At 34.1% G+C, this 13,972-nt stretch overlaps 1 protein-coding gene across 11 annotated transcripts; it reads right to left on the reverse strand.

The window, feature by feature from the left end:
* Positions 1-349: 349 nt before the first annotated feature.
* LOC149947651 (uncharacterized) lies at positions 350-13,899 on the reverse strand. 11 transcript variants are annotated; one of them, XM_090173880.1, is made up of 13 exons: positions 13,538-13,898; positions 12,012-12,123; positions 11,866-11,949; positions 11,755-11,803; positions 10,763-10,817; positions 8,395-10,698; positions 6,625-7,581; positions 4,499-4,612; positions 4,387-4,439; positions 4,158-4,306; positions 3,992-4,086; positions 3,819-3,921; positions 350-3,314 (listed from the first exon to the last, which is right to left on the reverse strand). In XM_090173880.1, the coding sequence occupies exons 3-13, from the start codon at positions 11,882-11,884 to the stop codon at positions 1,879-1,881; spliced, it is 5,334 nt and encodes a 1,777-aa protein (XP_090030006.1). In that variant the 5' UTR covers positions 11,885-11,949; positions 12,012-12,123; positions 13,538-13,898; the 3' UTR covers positions 350-1,878. The 11 variants fall into 11 exon arrangements, with proteins under 11 accessions (XP_090030006.1, XP_090030013.1, XP_090030004.1 ...); XM_090173887.1 differs by having other exon boundaries at positions 11,887-11,949; positions 13,522-13,898; XM_090173878.1 differs by having other exon boundaries at positions 13,522-13,898.
* Between the last annotated feature and the right edge of the window lie 73 nt (positions 13,900-13,972).

The raw sequence follows: 13,972 nt of genomic DNA on the forward strand, positions 1-13,972 counted from the left end.
AAGCATATATAAAATATGATAAAGATGGGTAGGGAAAAACGGAAGTCTGACATCTGGTGCAACAATTAAGCCACACGTTGTTAAATAAGATTTTCAGGGGCTGATTGTGATTATATCGTATCAAATGAGATACGAGATTCTTCCCAAACTTGACTTATTCAATTTACTACAAACATATGGCATAGTAATAAACAAAATAATCTTCTTTCTGAAAACTAAATTTTATAAACAAAATTTTATATCAGTATGAAACTTTCATGATTATATATAATAACTTCAAATTTTGCACAGTATGTCATGCATCAATTTAGTGTGGCTTCAATTTACCTACTACATAAACAATGACACATTTTAGTTATATTGATCACTTATTTATTAAAATATTTACACATCATTTGTAGAAAAAATGCAAGTTCTCAATGAAAGTACTCTTTTACAAGGTAGGGTAAACCGTCACGCGCCCTGAGTTCTTCTACTATATATACACTATTCATTTTTTTCTACATGATTTTGTTACAAGACGTTGAGCTGATATCACATGTGGTCACCTCTTGATTTTTATTTTTCACAATAATTTTTGCTATTTAAAGTACGTATGGTGGGGTGAATTGATATTTAATATCAATAAAAATGCAGTCAACATGCCAAGCCTTTTGTCATAACTCTCTTTTGTGGAACCAAAATGTATCCTAGTAATGTAGTTTATAATTTTTATGACAAAAAAGTTTCCTTCGCACTTAGTGCCATTTCAAGACAAAAATTAGCATTTTGGGAATAATGATCAACACAAACTGGCGGCCATACAATACTCTTTTTCATAATCTCTAAATAAGTTCCACAAATGGACAAGTTTTAAAAAATGTGGAAGGATTTATTTAAAATCTGTAAAATTAGTGCTGCAAACTAGGCAAAAATTGTGATAAAGGTTAAATAATATTAAAATAATGAAAAATTTTGGGTTAACTGAAATTATCCCCAAAATAAATAAATTCAATTGGCATATTTTTTTTACATTAAAAAAATTGAGTAATGGTACTGGATAAATTAATGGATCTATGAGGAAAAATAATTTAGTTAACCTACAAAATTTAAAAAAATTACCTAATTAAAATTCAGCTTCAATACAATATTACTTTTTTTATATTAAGTAAAAGAAATAACAGAGTCGCAATATATGTATTTTGATTAATATATTTTTAAGTACTAGAATCCCGGGGATACATAATTTCGATATATATATATATAGAATTTATTAGACCAAAAAATGAAATCTGAGATCTTATTTGAAAAAAAATTTCAGAACAAATTTAATTTAGTGTGAAATAGGAAAATGGCCCCAGAAGTAAATCACAAGTTAGTTAACTTGTATTGCTGGCCTTACAAGCATTTTACTATCACAAATCCTTAAATCAATAGCGGATATCAGTATATAAATTATTCCAGTCACATCTTGCATGACAATTCTATCCCAGATTTCAATTGTCAGTGGCTGTTTCTTAAATTTTTGGTTTCTGACATTATGATTTTGTTTTCACACATTTCGGGTTTTATACTCCAGAGTGATTAGGTAGATTAAACTATTCAGAAACGTTTTAGGAACACTTCCATAAGGCAACCACTGCCAATTGAAAAACAAGTTTTGCCCATAACTATCGTATACTTTTATGAAATTTTTCTGTACTTATTAATTTAAGTAGTTTGAAAAATCAAATAATTCTAAACAGCTTACAATATTTTTTGGATTTTATTACTTAAAATGTGTTTGTACCATTAAAATCGTAACCAAATATTTAAATAATTTCAATAATAACAATAACAATAAAAAATTCCCAAAATACTCTTACTTATGACAAAAGGCTTTACAAGGCATCACATTTATTATAACAGTATACTTCGCACAGCTTCGTCTAAAGCAGCATCAGATTCTGGATTGCTACCATCGGCATAATTGCTTCCAACACTGCCATTAGCACCTTCACCCACACTTCCATCATTTTCATCTTCCTCCTCATCCTCATCATCATCATCATTTTCGTCATCTTCATCATCATCATCATCCCCATTCAAGTTGGCATACTCAACAGGCGAATGCTCTACTGAAAATGTTTCACGATGATCCTCTACATTATTTTCTACAGTTGCAGTTGTTCTTCTATCAAGCAATGATATTAATTCTCTGTCACCATCACTTGTTGAAAATGAATTGTTTTCTGAAGATGAACCAGATTGCATGCCAAGTATACTCTTGATAGCACTTTGCACTTGAGTGTTAAAAATTAAGTCCGGTGTATCACTTCCTAAAGCAGATGATACACTTCCATCACTGCATACACCTGAAAAGTCTCCATTTCCAATTAATGACTGGGCACCCCCTGCTACGCGTCCTATTTTAGAGGATAGTATGTTAATTTCCTTAGCACCTCTTTTGTAACTATTTTCTGTCCTAACCAAGTGATCATCCAATTCATCTATGTCAGATAAATCTAGATCATGGCATTCCTCTTTTTCTGAATGGAGTATACTTTCTACTGCGGCTTCTTCTTCTCCTAAAAGAAGTTTTTTATCTTGTTCTGCGTAAGCTTCAGTCCATTCGGAACTATTATCCATAACACTAAAGTCATAATTTACTTCACTACGTAATCGAGATTCACCAACAAATGACAGAACCGATGGTGAATCCACAGACATGAATTCTTGCCTAGCTACAGGCAATTCAAAATCCGCTAAACCACTTGCAGCAGTGGCCGATTCAAAGTCATCGTGGGAAGAATGGTGATCATGGTCATCATGATCAATTGGTGACAAATTCAGCTCTTCCCTTATTTTTGACATAATATCTTCATCCGAATGATGACTACTACTTCTCTGCAGAGAATTTGGATGTTCAAATGGCTTCAAGATATCACGATGATTTTCCATTTTTGGGTACTTTGGTTCATGTTTTGTAATTTGCTTATAGCCTGATACTAATGAACTATCCAAGGAATTTGAAAGTAGATGGTCGCCAGATGTTCGAGATTCATTCTTTGAATTAAGACTTTTTAATGGTTTTATAGTTCTTTTCAAGGATGGTTCATTACTAGGGTCTTCCTCAAAAGGGCTTGACACTCTGTCTCTTTTAAGAGGCCTATGCAATTTCACTTGCAACGTTTTCATTTCATGTTTAAAAGACTTATAATCTACAGAACTGGAACCTTTAAAGATGCTAGTACTTTCAGTGCCTCCTTGACTGGCAGTTTTTACATAGGAAGAGGAGACAACTGCAGTGTTTTCATTTAATTCGGATGGAATTGATGGTGGAGGCACGCTGGATTCTGTGAAGTGAAAAATTATTGACAAACAAAAATCACAAAAAAAGCTGATCATGCTATTTGGTAAATAGAAACAATAGATTAAGCACCATTGTTAAAACTCTTGACTATTTTGTCTATCACATAAGGAAGTGTAAAACATTCAGATTATCAAAATATGCCAATTAGTAGGTTTATTTACTATATTCAGTTTTATTCTCATCACAATGCACCACTTTTACGAGAAACTTGCAAATAGTTATGAATATAAAAATTCTAATAACAAAAATCCATCCAAAGTCACTTATTTCATAAAACACAAGTAAAATTCTAAAAAGCTCACTGTAAGCCATAATTTATGTAAAAACAGTTATTTATTTCTAATCCCTAAGTAGTTAGCTCAAATTAGCAATTGGTAACTTAACAAAGGAAAAAAGGAGGGTATCTAAAAAAATCTCAATTGAAACTTAAAATAAAGAAATTACAATGATAACTAATATATTAAATATAATTGTTCTAGCTATTTACCTCTCCCTTCTGCAGCTAATCGCTTATCTAATGCAAGTGATATCGTCTCATCATCCACAAAGAGTTTTTCAACCAATACTGCTTCAGAAGTTGAGTAAGCCCTCTTCAATAAAATTGAAAAACCATGAGTACATTTGATTAAATTTTAAACATTATTATGATATTGAACTTACTTTGCTTTCTTTTAATATAATATTTTGATATTGAGTAAAAATTTCTTGGCCCTTTTCAAGTAATTCTCTTGCAAAATTCTCATAAATTGCATCAGCTGTTCAAAATTTGTTAAATAGTTATGTGAAAGCAATAGAGCCAATTTATTTCACAGTGAGAGACGCAGACCTTTCTGAAAATCATCATCAGTTGTTTTGGGTGTGTGATACACATGGTAAGCCAAAAGCTTCCTGCAAGCATCATCTACAGATGTAAATGGTTTTTTGGTGTGCGCTTTGACAGCAGCATCTTGATCAGCTATTAATTGATGTCGAAACCTAATAATACAATTTATGCACTTATTTATAAAGATTAAAATGGATATTTCATTTGAGAACTATATACAAAATCCACATACATAGTAGGCCTTGACAGTGGATCACACAATGGGTTGATTGGTTGTTGTGGCATCTAAGAAAAAATTTTGAATATAATTTATGACAAGTGTTTTTCAATACAAAAATTTGTACCTTAGGAACTGAAATGTTGTTGATACATGTACTTTTAGAAACAGACACTGATTTTTGTACATGTGGACATATTTTTGGCGGTGAATGATTTTGTTTTGATGCTTGTTTTGAAGACTAAAGAATACAATTATATTTTATAAAATTACAGGAACTTACAGCTTAACTAATAAAATTAAGCTTTCTCTTTTGAAAAATAAATAAAAAATACCTAAATTAAATTATTACACTATCTAATTACCAGTGATGTCCAAATACTTGGTGCAAAAACGTTTATAGCTACATAGTTCATTAAGCACAGGGATAAGTTTTAATCGAGATAAACAACATAAGTGATATCTAAAGGGCATTCCATGTGAAATCAACACACTCATTTACCAGACCATCGATGATTTTTACAGAATTTAGCATATAGTTAGCATTTTTCTTCACGTCCAGACACACTAAGTTTTATTTATTTCAAACAGTTTTAAAAAAAATGGAGAAAATCGCACGACTTGTATATTGTCTAATCACCATGGCAGCTGTTCTAATTAAGCTAAAGAGTTGGGAGTGGTGTCATTGGAAAAAAATATTTTTTAAATTTCAAAATTTTGATTTTGAATTTCAAAAAAAACTACAGTGAGTAGTTTGTACTTATGTGAAGTGATTGTCAAAATTTAAAAGAGGGAGGTTCATGGGTTCATAGATAAAAGTTGTTTTAAAAAAAGGTGGTTTTTCAAAAATTATAGCCTTTAATATGTAGTAAGTGAAGTACCGTTTTACACTATGCATTATTGATTACATGGGCTTCCTGTTTATGGTGTTTATTTCCATGGCATCCTATTGTACAGTTTGCATCGATTCAGAGCCACTTGAACATAAAATGCAATGGCACACACCTTTCTAATTGGAATGGAGTCTCTAAACCCAACGCTTCTGGATACAGTTTTTGAATGATCTTAAGGACATGGCTCAAGGTCATAGTTTGGTTTCATCTAATGATCCCCTAAGCGTGCTATGCGATCTGAAAATATCACATTTCTAGGAAAAATAGTTTTTCAATTATTACCTCTGGATCGTTTTTTAGTGGACACCCTGTATATATGAAAAATAAAACTACGAAAAGAAAACAGGGTCTAGCTAATTTTCAACTAATAACCACTTGAAATAATTTTTAAATATATATAAAACCCATGTAATCAATAATACATAGTGTAAAACGGTATTTCACTTACTATAATTTTTGAAAAACAGCCTTTTTTTAAATAACTTTTAGCTTTGGAACCCATGAACCTCCCACTTTTTAATTTTGACAATTACTTAACTTAAGTACAGACTATTCACTGTCTTTTTTTTGAAATCTTTTGTTGATGCATTTAAAAAAATCACAGTGGTATATTATTGAAAAGGGCATACATAGCTGAGTAAAATGACACCACTCACAACTCTCTAGCTTAATTAGAACAGCTACCATGATGATTAGACAGTATACAAGACATGCGATTTTCTCCATTTTTTTTAAAACTTTAAATAGACATATTTTGAAAACTGTTTGAAATAAATAAAACTTGGCATTTTTCTTCACATAAAAATCCGAGATGGTCAGGTAAATGAGTGTTGATTTCACATGGAATATGCATATGAATATATACTGCATTAATAAGTTTTCAATCAAAAAAGCATTAACCTAGGTTTATAATGGCGTTTAAAACTCAAAAAGGCTGGGCTTCAGTGGATCACCAAACTTTGCCGATATAGTTTTCTATACGCATTGACAGAAGCTCAAGTGTTTTGACAATTCAAGTTTCTTTGGAAACCTACCTTAAAGTATTTAGCCCATGACTGTCTAAAGACTTTAAAATAGGTGGATTAGAGTAACTGGACTGTTATGGCTACACTAAAACACACCCTTAAATAAATGCAGTGATTCATTATAATCAAAGAAATCTGTCTTGAAAATATTCATAGTGAGATTTGAAGACCACTGTCCAATTACATAAATGAAGCAATGCCTACTATAGCAGTCTTTAAATTTCAATAATGGGAACTTTGGGCCTGTCAGGTAGTTAAGATTTTGTGTGTGGTACCATGACATAAATCATTTAAAAGAAAACTATAGTTAAATATAGCAACAAAACAATCCTAACCTGTTGACTATTATTGCTACTTTTTGTATCCCCTCTTTGTACTTGAGTTGCTGTACCAATGATGAATTTTTTTTCCATTTTTTGACAGTTTGAAGACGATGGAACGTGAGCTTCAACAGCTTTTGCAACTGGCACTGTTGACATGACAGTTGAGGTAACTGTAGATATGGCACACGTAGAGTTATTTGTTGACTGTACAATTTTATCCACCATAACATTAGTTTTACTTCTACTACTATTACTACTACTACTACTAACTGTACACGTGGCTATACTGTTCGATGGGAGTGACACATTTAATGGGTTTGCTGAACACAAATTCTTCTGCATACCAACTATCACGTGGTTAATGCAATTTACACCTATTTTTTCTGCAGTAGATGTACTAGGAGCAGAGACTGTTGTGATTGTGGGCATGATAGTAGATGTCACAAGCTTAAAGTTCGTTACTTGTGGTACAGATTGCCTTGGAGTCACTGAATTAGTACTTAACAGTGGAGGCGTACGTGATACAAGTTTAGAATTAGTTATACTTAAAGGAATCACAGTAGATGCTGCTGTACTAGTGACAATATTTTTCACATACGTTTCAACCGCATATGATGTAGGCATTCTTTGTTCTGTTTTGGGAATGTCTGATATATTCTTTGCACTAGGTACTGCCACAGCAGGGCCAGAGTTCAATCTGGCTAAGAGAGCTGCGTGGCCTTTGTTCTTTTTAGAAGCAGGGGCGGATGTTACCACAGGGGTTTCTTGTTTAACAGGAACCATTGTTTGTGGCAAAGCTGCGACTGTCCTCGGATCACTACTAATGAACCTCTGGGGCAAGGAACTTAACTGAGGAACATTCTGGGCAGGCACCATATTTGGTGGTTGTAGTATTATACTTCCATCTTGTGCAAGAGAGAGCTTCAACTGAGGATGATTCGGATCATTTGTCTGGATCATTCTTGTCAACTGAGATGAAAGAATTTTTATTTAATAAAACTATTGTCAAAAAAGGTTATAAATGAAAATGTGAACAAAAGTTATTTTACAGAAAACTTCAGATATTTCATTCTATCTCATCCAAAATAACTGTATACATAGACAAACTCATGGGATTGCTAAAAATATTATAGTGGGAACTACAAATTTTCTATTATTACAGTGCCATATCAATGACGTTTGAATTTACAAAAAAAATAGCAACTCAAGTATTAAGTGAAATTCGTTACAGATACCACCTTCGAAATGCCAAAACAATGAATCTTTTATCAAATCTTGTGTCTTGGGTAAAAATATATACTACCCACTATTTGCCATATTGACCAGTTAAATCATTATTGCCCAAGATAGTATTTTCAATTAGTTGCAACAGTTTTAGCTACCTGGAATTTTCATTTCGGAACCCTGGGCTGAAAGTATCATATTTATGTTACTTATGATAAAATATGAGAGGGGGACTCATAATGAATTCTTGATTTTTCATTCCATTACATCCTTAAATTAATTTTTCCTTTTGGAATGTAATTTTGATTTGATGTGATTAAAATTTTTATGTAAATATTTTATACGGGAAGCCTCTTTACAGAATTTTGGACTAAACTTTCATCCTATTACCTTCAAAAAGATATTATCAAATGGCCACCCAATAATTAAAATTACCCCTGAGCCCCATTTTGACTTCATTACTAAAAGGTTTAAGAAATGTGTGATCTATTTAATTGTTGTTAATCCTTTGTGGGTCATTTTATTACTTAGTACAAGGTACATGCAAAGATATCTTACTTGTGGCATATGAAATATAGGTGCTTGCCCAGGTTGCATAGCCAATTGTTGTTGTACTAAGGAAATTGGAGCAGTAGTTGGCTGAATCGATGAAATAGTTGCTTCACTTTCGTCTTTCATCATTTTCATTTCATTTTCTGTTTCATCATTAGTTGTGGAATTTCCCGGAGATGGTGGTGGTGTGCTTTCAGGTATGATACCAGTTTCTTTTAAAAGATCCGCTAAATTCAAAGCTTTTGCTGGTTTAGGTGGATCTGGAGTTCGACTTTTATTTCGATTAGCTTTGCTCCTTACACTTGGTTTTGGTGGTGGTGGTGGTGGTGGTGGCACTGCTTCGGATGTTTGTTCAGTTTCTCCATCAAGTTGTTGATTTGACTGAGTACTGTATGCGTGAGATACTGCTGTGGTTGTGGAAGGAGTGGTTTGTGATGGAGTGCTACTCCTTCTAGCTGGATTTACAGGTTGCTGAATATGAACAACTTGTTCCGGAGGTTTTTGAAAAGTTACTACTGAACCAGCTAACAAATTTTGTTGCACAGCTTGCTGATTAAATACTGACTGGGCAGGTATTGTTTGATGAGGCCCTTGGGGCTGCAATTGAAAAAATCCTTGGCCAGGTGCTATTGGATTCTGAACTGTAACTTGCCCCGCATTTAAAGAAGCACCATGAAGGCCTGCTTGCAAATGAGATGGTAAAGAAAGCGTCTGCCCATGGGCTAAAGCAATGGTCATCGGGCCTTGGTTAGTTTGTATCTGATGGAATTGAAAGCCATGATGAGGACCTATCATTCTTGGCGCTAAAATTATATTTGGTCTGGCCAAAATTCCCTGGCCAGAAGAGTGAATAACTCCTTGACCACCAATATTAATATTTTGTCCCCCTAAACCAGAGGCGGCTAAACTGCTTGGTATAACAATAGTATGTTGTCCTGGAATACCACCTTTAGCACTGTTCATGATTGTCTGCTGTTGACTCGAAGCTTGAAGGGCTGCTATAAGAGCTGCATTATTCTGAGCACCATTATGCGTTAATCCTTGAGTAGGGTTTGAACTCCCACCAAAGGCTGTTGCTGGTGGTGGTGGTCTCAGAGTAAATTGCATTCCTTGAACTCCTTGCATCCCTTGTATCAATAGGGGACCCTGACCCATGTTAGGAAGAACATGGTTAAGCAATATTGTGCCTTGTGGCCCAGCAAAAACACTAGGCGTGTTTTGGCTGATCATTACAGGCTGAGTTCCACCAGTAGGAGCTAATCCAACACCAACCGTAGCTGTCCTTGGCGAGGGAGGAGGTGGAGCTGCTGCCACTTGCTTCACAGTATTGTTATTTGGTGGTTTTGGTAAAATTTGTTGAGGCTGCTTCGGTTGAATAGATCTATTAGAAGCATGTCCAGATCTCGAATTACCAGGGTTCGTTGACACTTGAGGAACAGCCCCAGAGGATTGATGATGAGGTGTGGAAATAAACTGTACAACAGGGGATAACGATGTAACAGAAGAAGTAGTTGTTACTACTTGTGGGATTTGGGCTTGCTGATGTTGTTGCAAGGATGAAAGTGGTATGATAGTAGGTGATTGATGGGGGTGATAAATGAGTTGTTGCGCTTGAAGTTTCTGAGCCACAGAAGTTGGAATTAATACATTTCCTCCAGCTTGAGATGCATTTACCACAGTCGTTGTTGAATGCACAACTTGGCTAACAGTGGCGTGGTGGCCTATTGCAACTTGATTTGGTGTTGAAGCTCTAATGATAGTGTGAATTTGTTGCGAATTATTAGGAGAATGTGGCCATACTGGAATTGGAGATGGGGTATGAGGAGGTAATGGTGATCTAGTTTGTTGGAGAGGGGATGGAGGGGGCATACTTTGAGCCAAAGGAGGCCCTTGGTTGTTCCCTTTTGGTGAAAAATGTACCACCGGAGAAGTTGTAGGTGTCACACTAGTGACAACCACCGGGCTTGTATGCCTTGAATTTGCTGAGGAAACTGTAGTAGTAAGTGTTTGGCGAACACTATTGACCACAGGAGTAAAAGTGTGCAAGTTCAGTGATGTTGTTGCTGGTGAAACTACCGAAACACCAACTCCAAGTGAAGCGTTGTTTGAAGAATTGATAGTGATGTGACCCATCAAGTTTTGTTTATCCACAGACTGACAGTTAAAACCCATTGATTCAGCAGCTGGTTTTAAACTTGAAGCTGTTAAAAGAGATGCATTTGAGGACAACTGGCCACTGGCTGTCACATGATCACACCCAATGAGGACAGTGCTACTCGCTACTGTCATTGAGCCACCATTATGATGATCCTGATTTAAGAATTACATTTGATGAATTAAATAGGAAAATTTTTACACCAGAAAAAATTACTACCTTAGAAATATTCTCACTGTCACTTTCAAGAAATGACTGAAGTAGAAGAGGATCACTATAATAGATAATAAAAAAAAATTATCTTAACTGGTACATGGCCAGTCTGCGTATCTAAGGCAAAGCAAACTCGGGAATTCGGGTTCTGGTGGCAATTCATAAAGCCACTTTGAAAGATCATACTTTTACAGAACTTAAATCCAAACGATCCTCATTAAATCGAATTTGAAAATCAATAGCTTACATACCTCATTTTTTTAATAATACATAGGTGTAAATTAAAGGGAGTATGAATTAAATCAAAAAATCGTCTGCTAAGCCACGCTATGGCTTGCTTTAAACGTAACTAGTGCCAATCATCTAAAACTTCCGTTAAACCTGGTGGCAGAAATGTGAAATTCATTGATTCACCATAAATATGGAAGTTCAAACTCTCTTTAATAATAAACTAGGTAAATTTTGTGAAGCACATTGTAAATTCTTCAAAAACTTCAATAAGAAAATAATTCGGGTTTCTTAAATGTATTTTCTGGTGTGTCTATTTTTCAAGTTTATGTTATCTATTTTTTTCTGTAGCGGGATGAAATCTGTACTTTTTTAATAGCCTCTCAAAAGTTAGTCGCCACTAAGTTTTACAACATTTGACCATAGCCCACTAAGTTCCGCAACAAAGTACCATAGGGATATGCACTTTCGTTTATTCCATGTAATGTTATGGATTCACAGTGCACCTTTGCTATGGGGAAGATCACTTCCTTGATTATAAGGAGATCCTCATATGATTAAATCTACCTAAATTTAATCTGTGGTGTTGGTCATATGAAGATTAAAATAAATTTTTATTCATGATCATTAGAGTACCTTTCAGCATAGTGATATGCCGCTCAACCTTTGCTCCGAATAAGGGTGGCAAAACTGAAAGAAACGATGGCTATTTCCCCATATAGGCCTATCCAGCCCTGAACTAGCAGTCAGTTTAAAAGAAAGAACTCTACCTTATAACGTCAAGCAGACATCGGCCTCCATCATCCATTGCCAAGCTGCCTAAAATGTCAAACAAGAATGTTAAGGAAAAATTAAATGACAAATCTCTAACTTAGACATACTTATTTGTAGTCTCCTCATACCTGTATTGAGTCCTACCAGGCATGATGATGGTATTCAATTTGAAAATGCTGCCAATTCAGTTCCTATAAGAATGATAACAATATTGAATATTTTAAATTCAAGACCAAAAAAAATTTTAATTTACCTGCTAGTACGTATAGCTGCCAAAAAAAGCTAAGTACATTATCACAGGCACCCACCATACATCTTGTTCTGCAGGTCACATCTAATCACATCTTTTCTTCTTAAATTATATTCTACAAATGACAAAATCATGTTATGAAATAGCATATTGAAAATCGGTCATAAGAAGCAAAAACCACAAAAATACCTAAATGAAATGATAATACTCTAAATTAAAATTTATATAAGTTTCAATTATTTGTGGCAAAACAATATTATTCATTAAGTTATAAACTTTTAAATTAAAACCGAATGCAATTTCAAGGATTACAATTTTACATTTAATATTTTAATTTAATTCCCTGATAAACCAAATGAAATTAATGTAATTAATTTAATTGCATATTGAATCTGGTTCTAGAGTTTTACATATATACGACCTAGGCCTAACTTGACCAATAACATTAAAAACATGCAAAGGTATTTATTTAAAATTTTGTTTAATTTGTATGAAAAAAAACTATTATGAATTATTAATTATTATAAATATTTATACACGCATATATATATATATATATATATATATATATACCTAAATTTCATTTCATTTAAATATGTGGAAAGCCACTGGCACCATTAAAAACGAAGCGGGAAAAACTGTTACGAAACAACGCCAAAACTAGGCCTAAATCTTAACGTTTAAAAGCTGATTGTAGCATGGCGACAACCATCAAAGTTACGAATGTGCGATTGCTCGAGGTTAGGCGGGTTAACAGGCAGAAGTTCCATTACTTGGAACCGTGAACACAATGCGTATTTTGGGGCTTATAAATCGATTATTTCTCTACTTATAGCACACGTTAAATCCTAAAATAGTGTAAAATCTCTTAAAACAAATTTTGCCTATTTTTTTAATAATTTTACTTGATGTTTAAAAAAATTGCCTCTTAGGAAACATAATTTAATATTTTTTTGTGATAAAACGTCAAAAGAACCGATGCCTGTTTTGTTTGCTAGCCTAGACACCGAGAAAATTTACCCAAAATGCTCCTTTTGACGCGCAACGGAAGGAAAACACGATAAATACTTCGCTAAATGTACATTCAACATATATTTAAAATGAAAAATAATACGCAAATTTCGAACAGTTTCTTTAGTAGTTAGTTGGCTTCGCCGCACTAGATAATTACTAAAGATTCGTTTACGCAAAATTTCATTCGCCATGTTATTTTGCGTTTAGGGCTTTTCGGGAGGCAGCTAGGCTCGCTAAAATCCCCGAACAACGGCTGAGCTTAACGGCAACGTATGACCTCGGTTTTTGGTGCGCCGTTGAAGGCAGAACGGAGCGTAGCCCAGCCGTTGTGTGTAATATAACAAAATGGGCAATAAAAGCAGACATTTCAGATTCGGGTGATTGAAAGCCGTCATGAAAGAAAACACCAAATTATGTCATTAGTAAAAGACGGAGCTGGTGAACGCTCCCCAATTCCCTGAAAATTTTATCAGCAAAATAATATTCAGAAAACACTCACCCGTCATGTAACATACCACAGTTCATCGGGATTCTTATTGGTTGGTTCCTTAAAAGCTTTACCGCAACGATGGGTGACGTCACGATGACGTACGAAGTTTTTCATTGTGCTTAGTTTAAGGCACACGAATCCATTGGTCAAAGGTGTTTAAGTCCATGTAAATGGGTTTTACAGAATAATGTAATTTGAGCACCGTTATTTTCTTAGGACCTTAAAAAAAGTTTAAAAGCGGTAAATGAAAAGACAAGGCAAAAATTACCACTGTCGGCGTGGGAATGAACACCAATTGTCCAATATATCAATTCAAAATGAAAGGACACGATATGTTTGCCTTCAAAATATTGCTTTTAATATATTTATAGTAGGACCTATAAAAATATTTCCCCTTTTTATTGCAGATTTTGAAATAAACTTAAACATGGCTCAAAGAATCATAAATTGTTCTTTTTAA

This window comes from Leiobunum rupestre, chromosome 4 (assembly GCF_980474605.1).
Source record: "Leiobunum rupestre chromosome 4, qqLeiRupe1.1.hap1, whole genome shotgun sequence".
NCBI classification, from domain to species: Eukaryota; Metazoa; Arthropoda; class Arachnida; order Opiliones; family Sclerosomatidae; genus Leiobunum; species Leiobunum rupestre.

Coding starts and splice junctions, on each gene's coding strand:
- LOC149947651 (XM_090173880.1), bottom strand. Junction 4,613..6,624: donor GTAGCAATAATAGTCAACAG/GTTAGGATTGTT, acceptor TGTATTCTTTAG/TCTTCAAAACAAGCATCAAA. Junction 3,315..3,818: donor ATTAGCTGCAGAAGGGAGAG/GTAAATAGCTAG, acceptor TTCACTTCACAG/AATCCAGCGTGCCTCCACCA.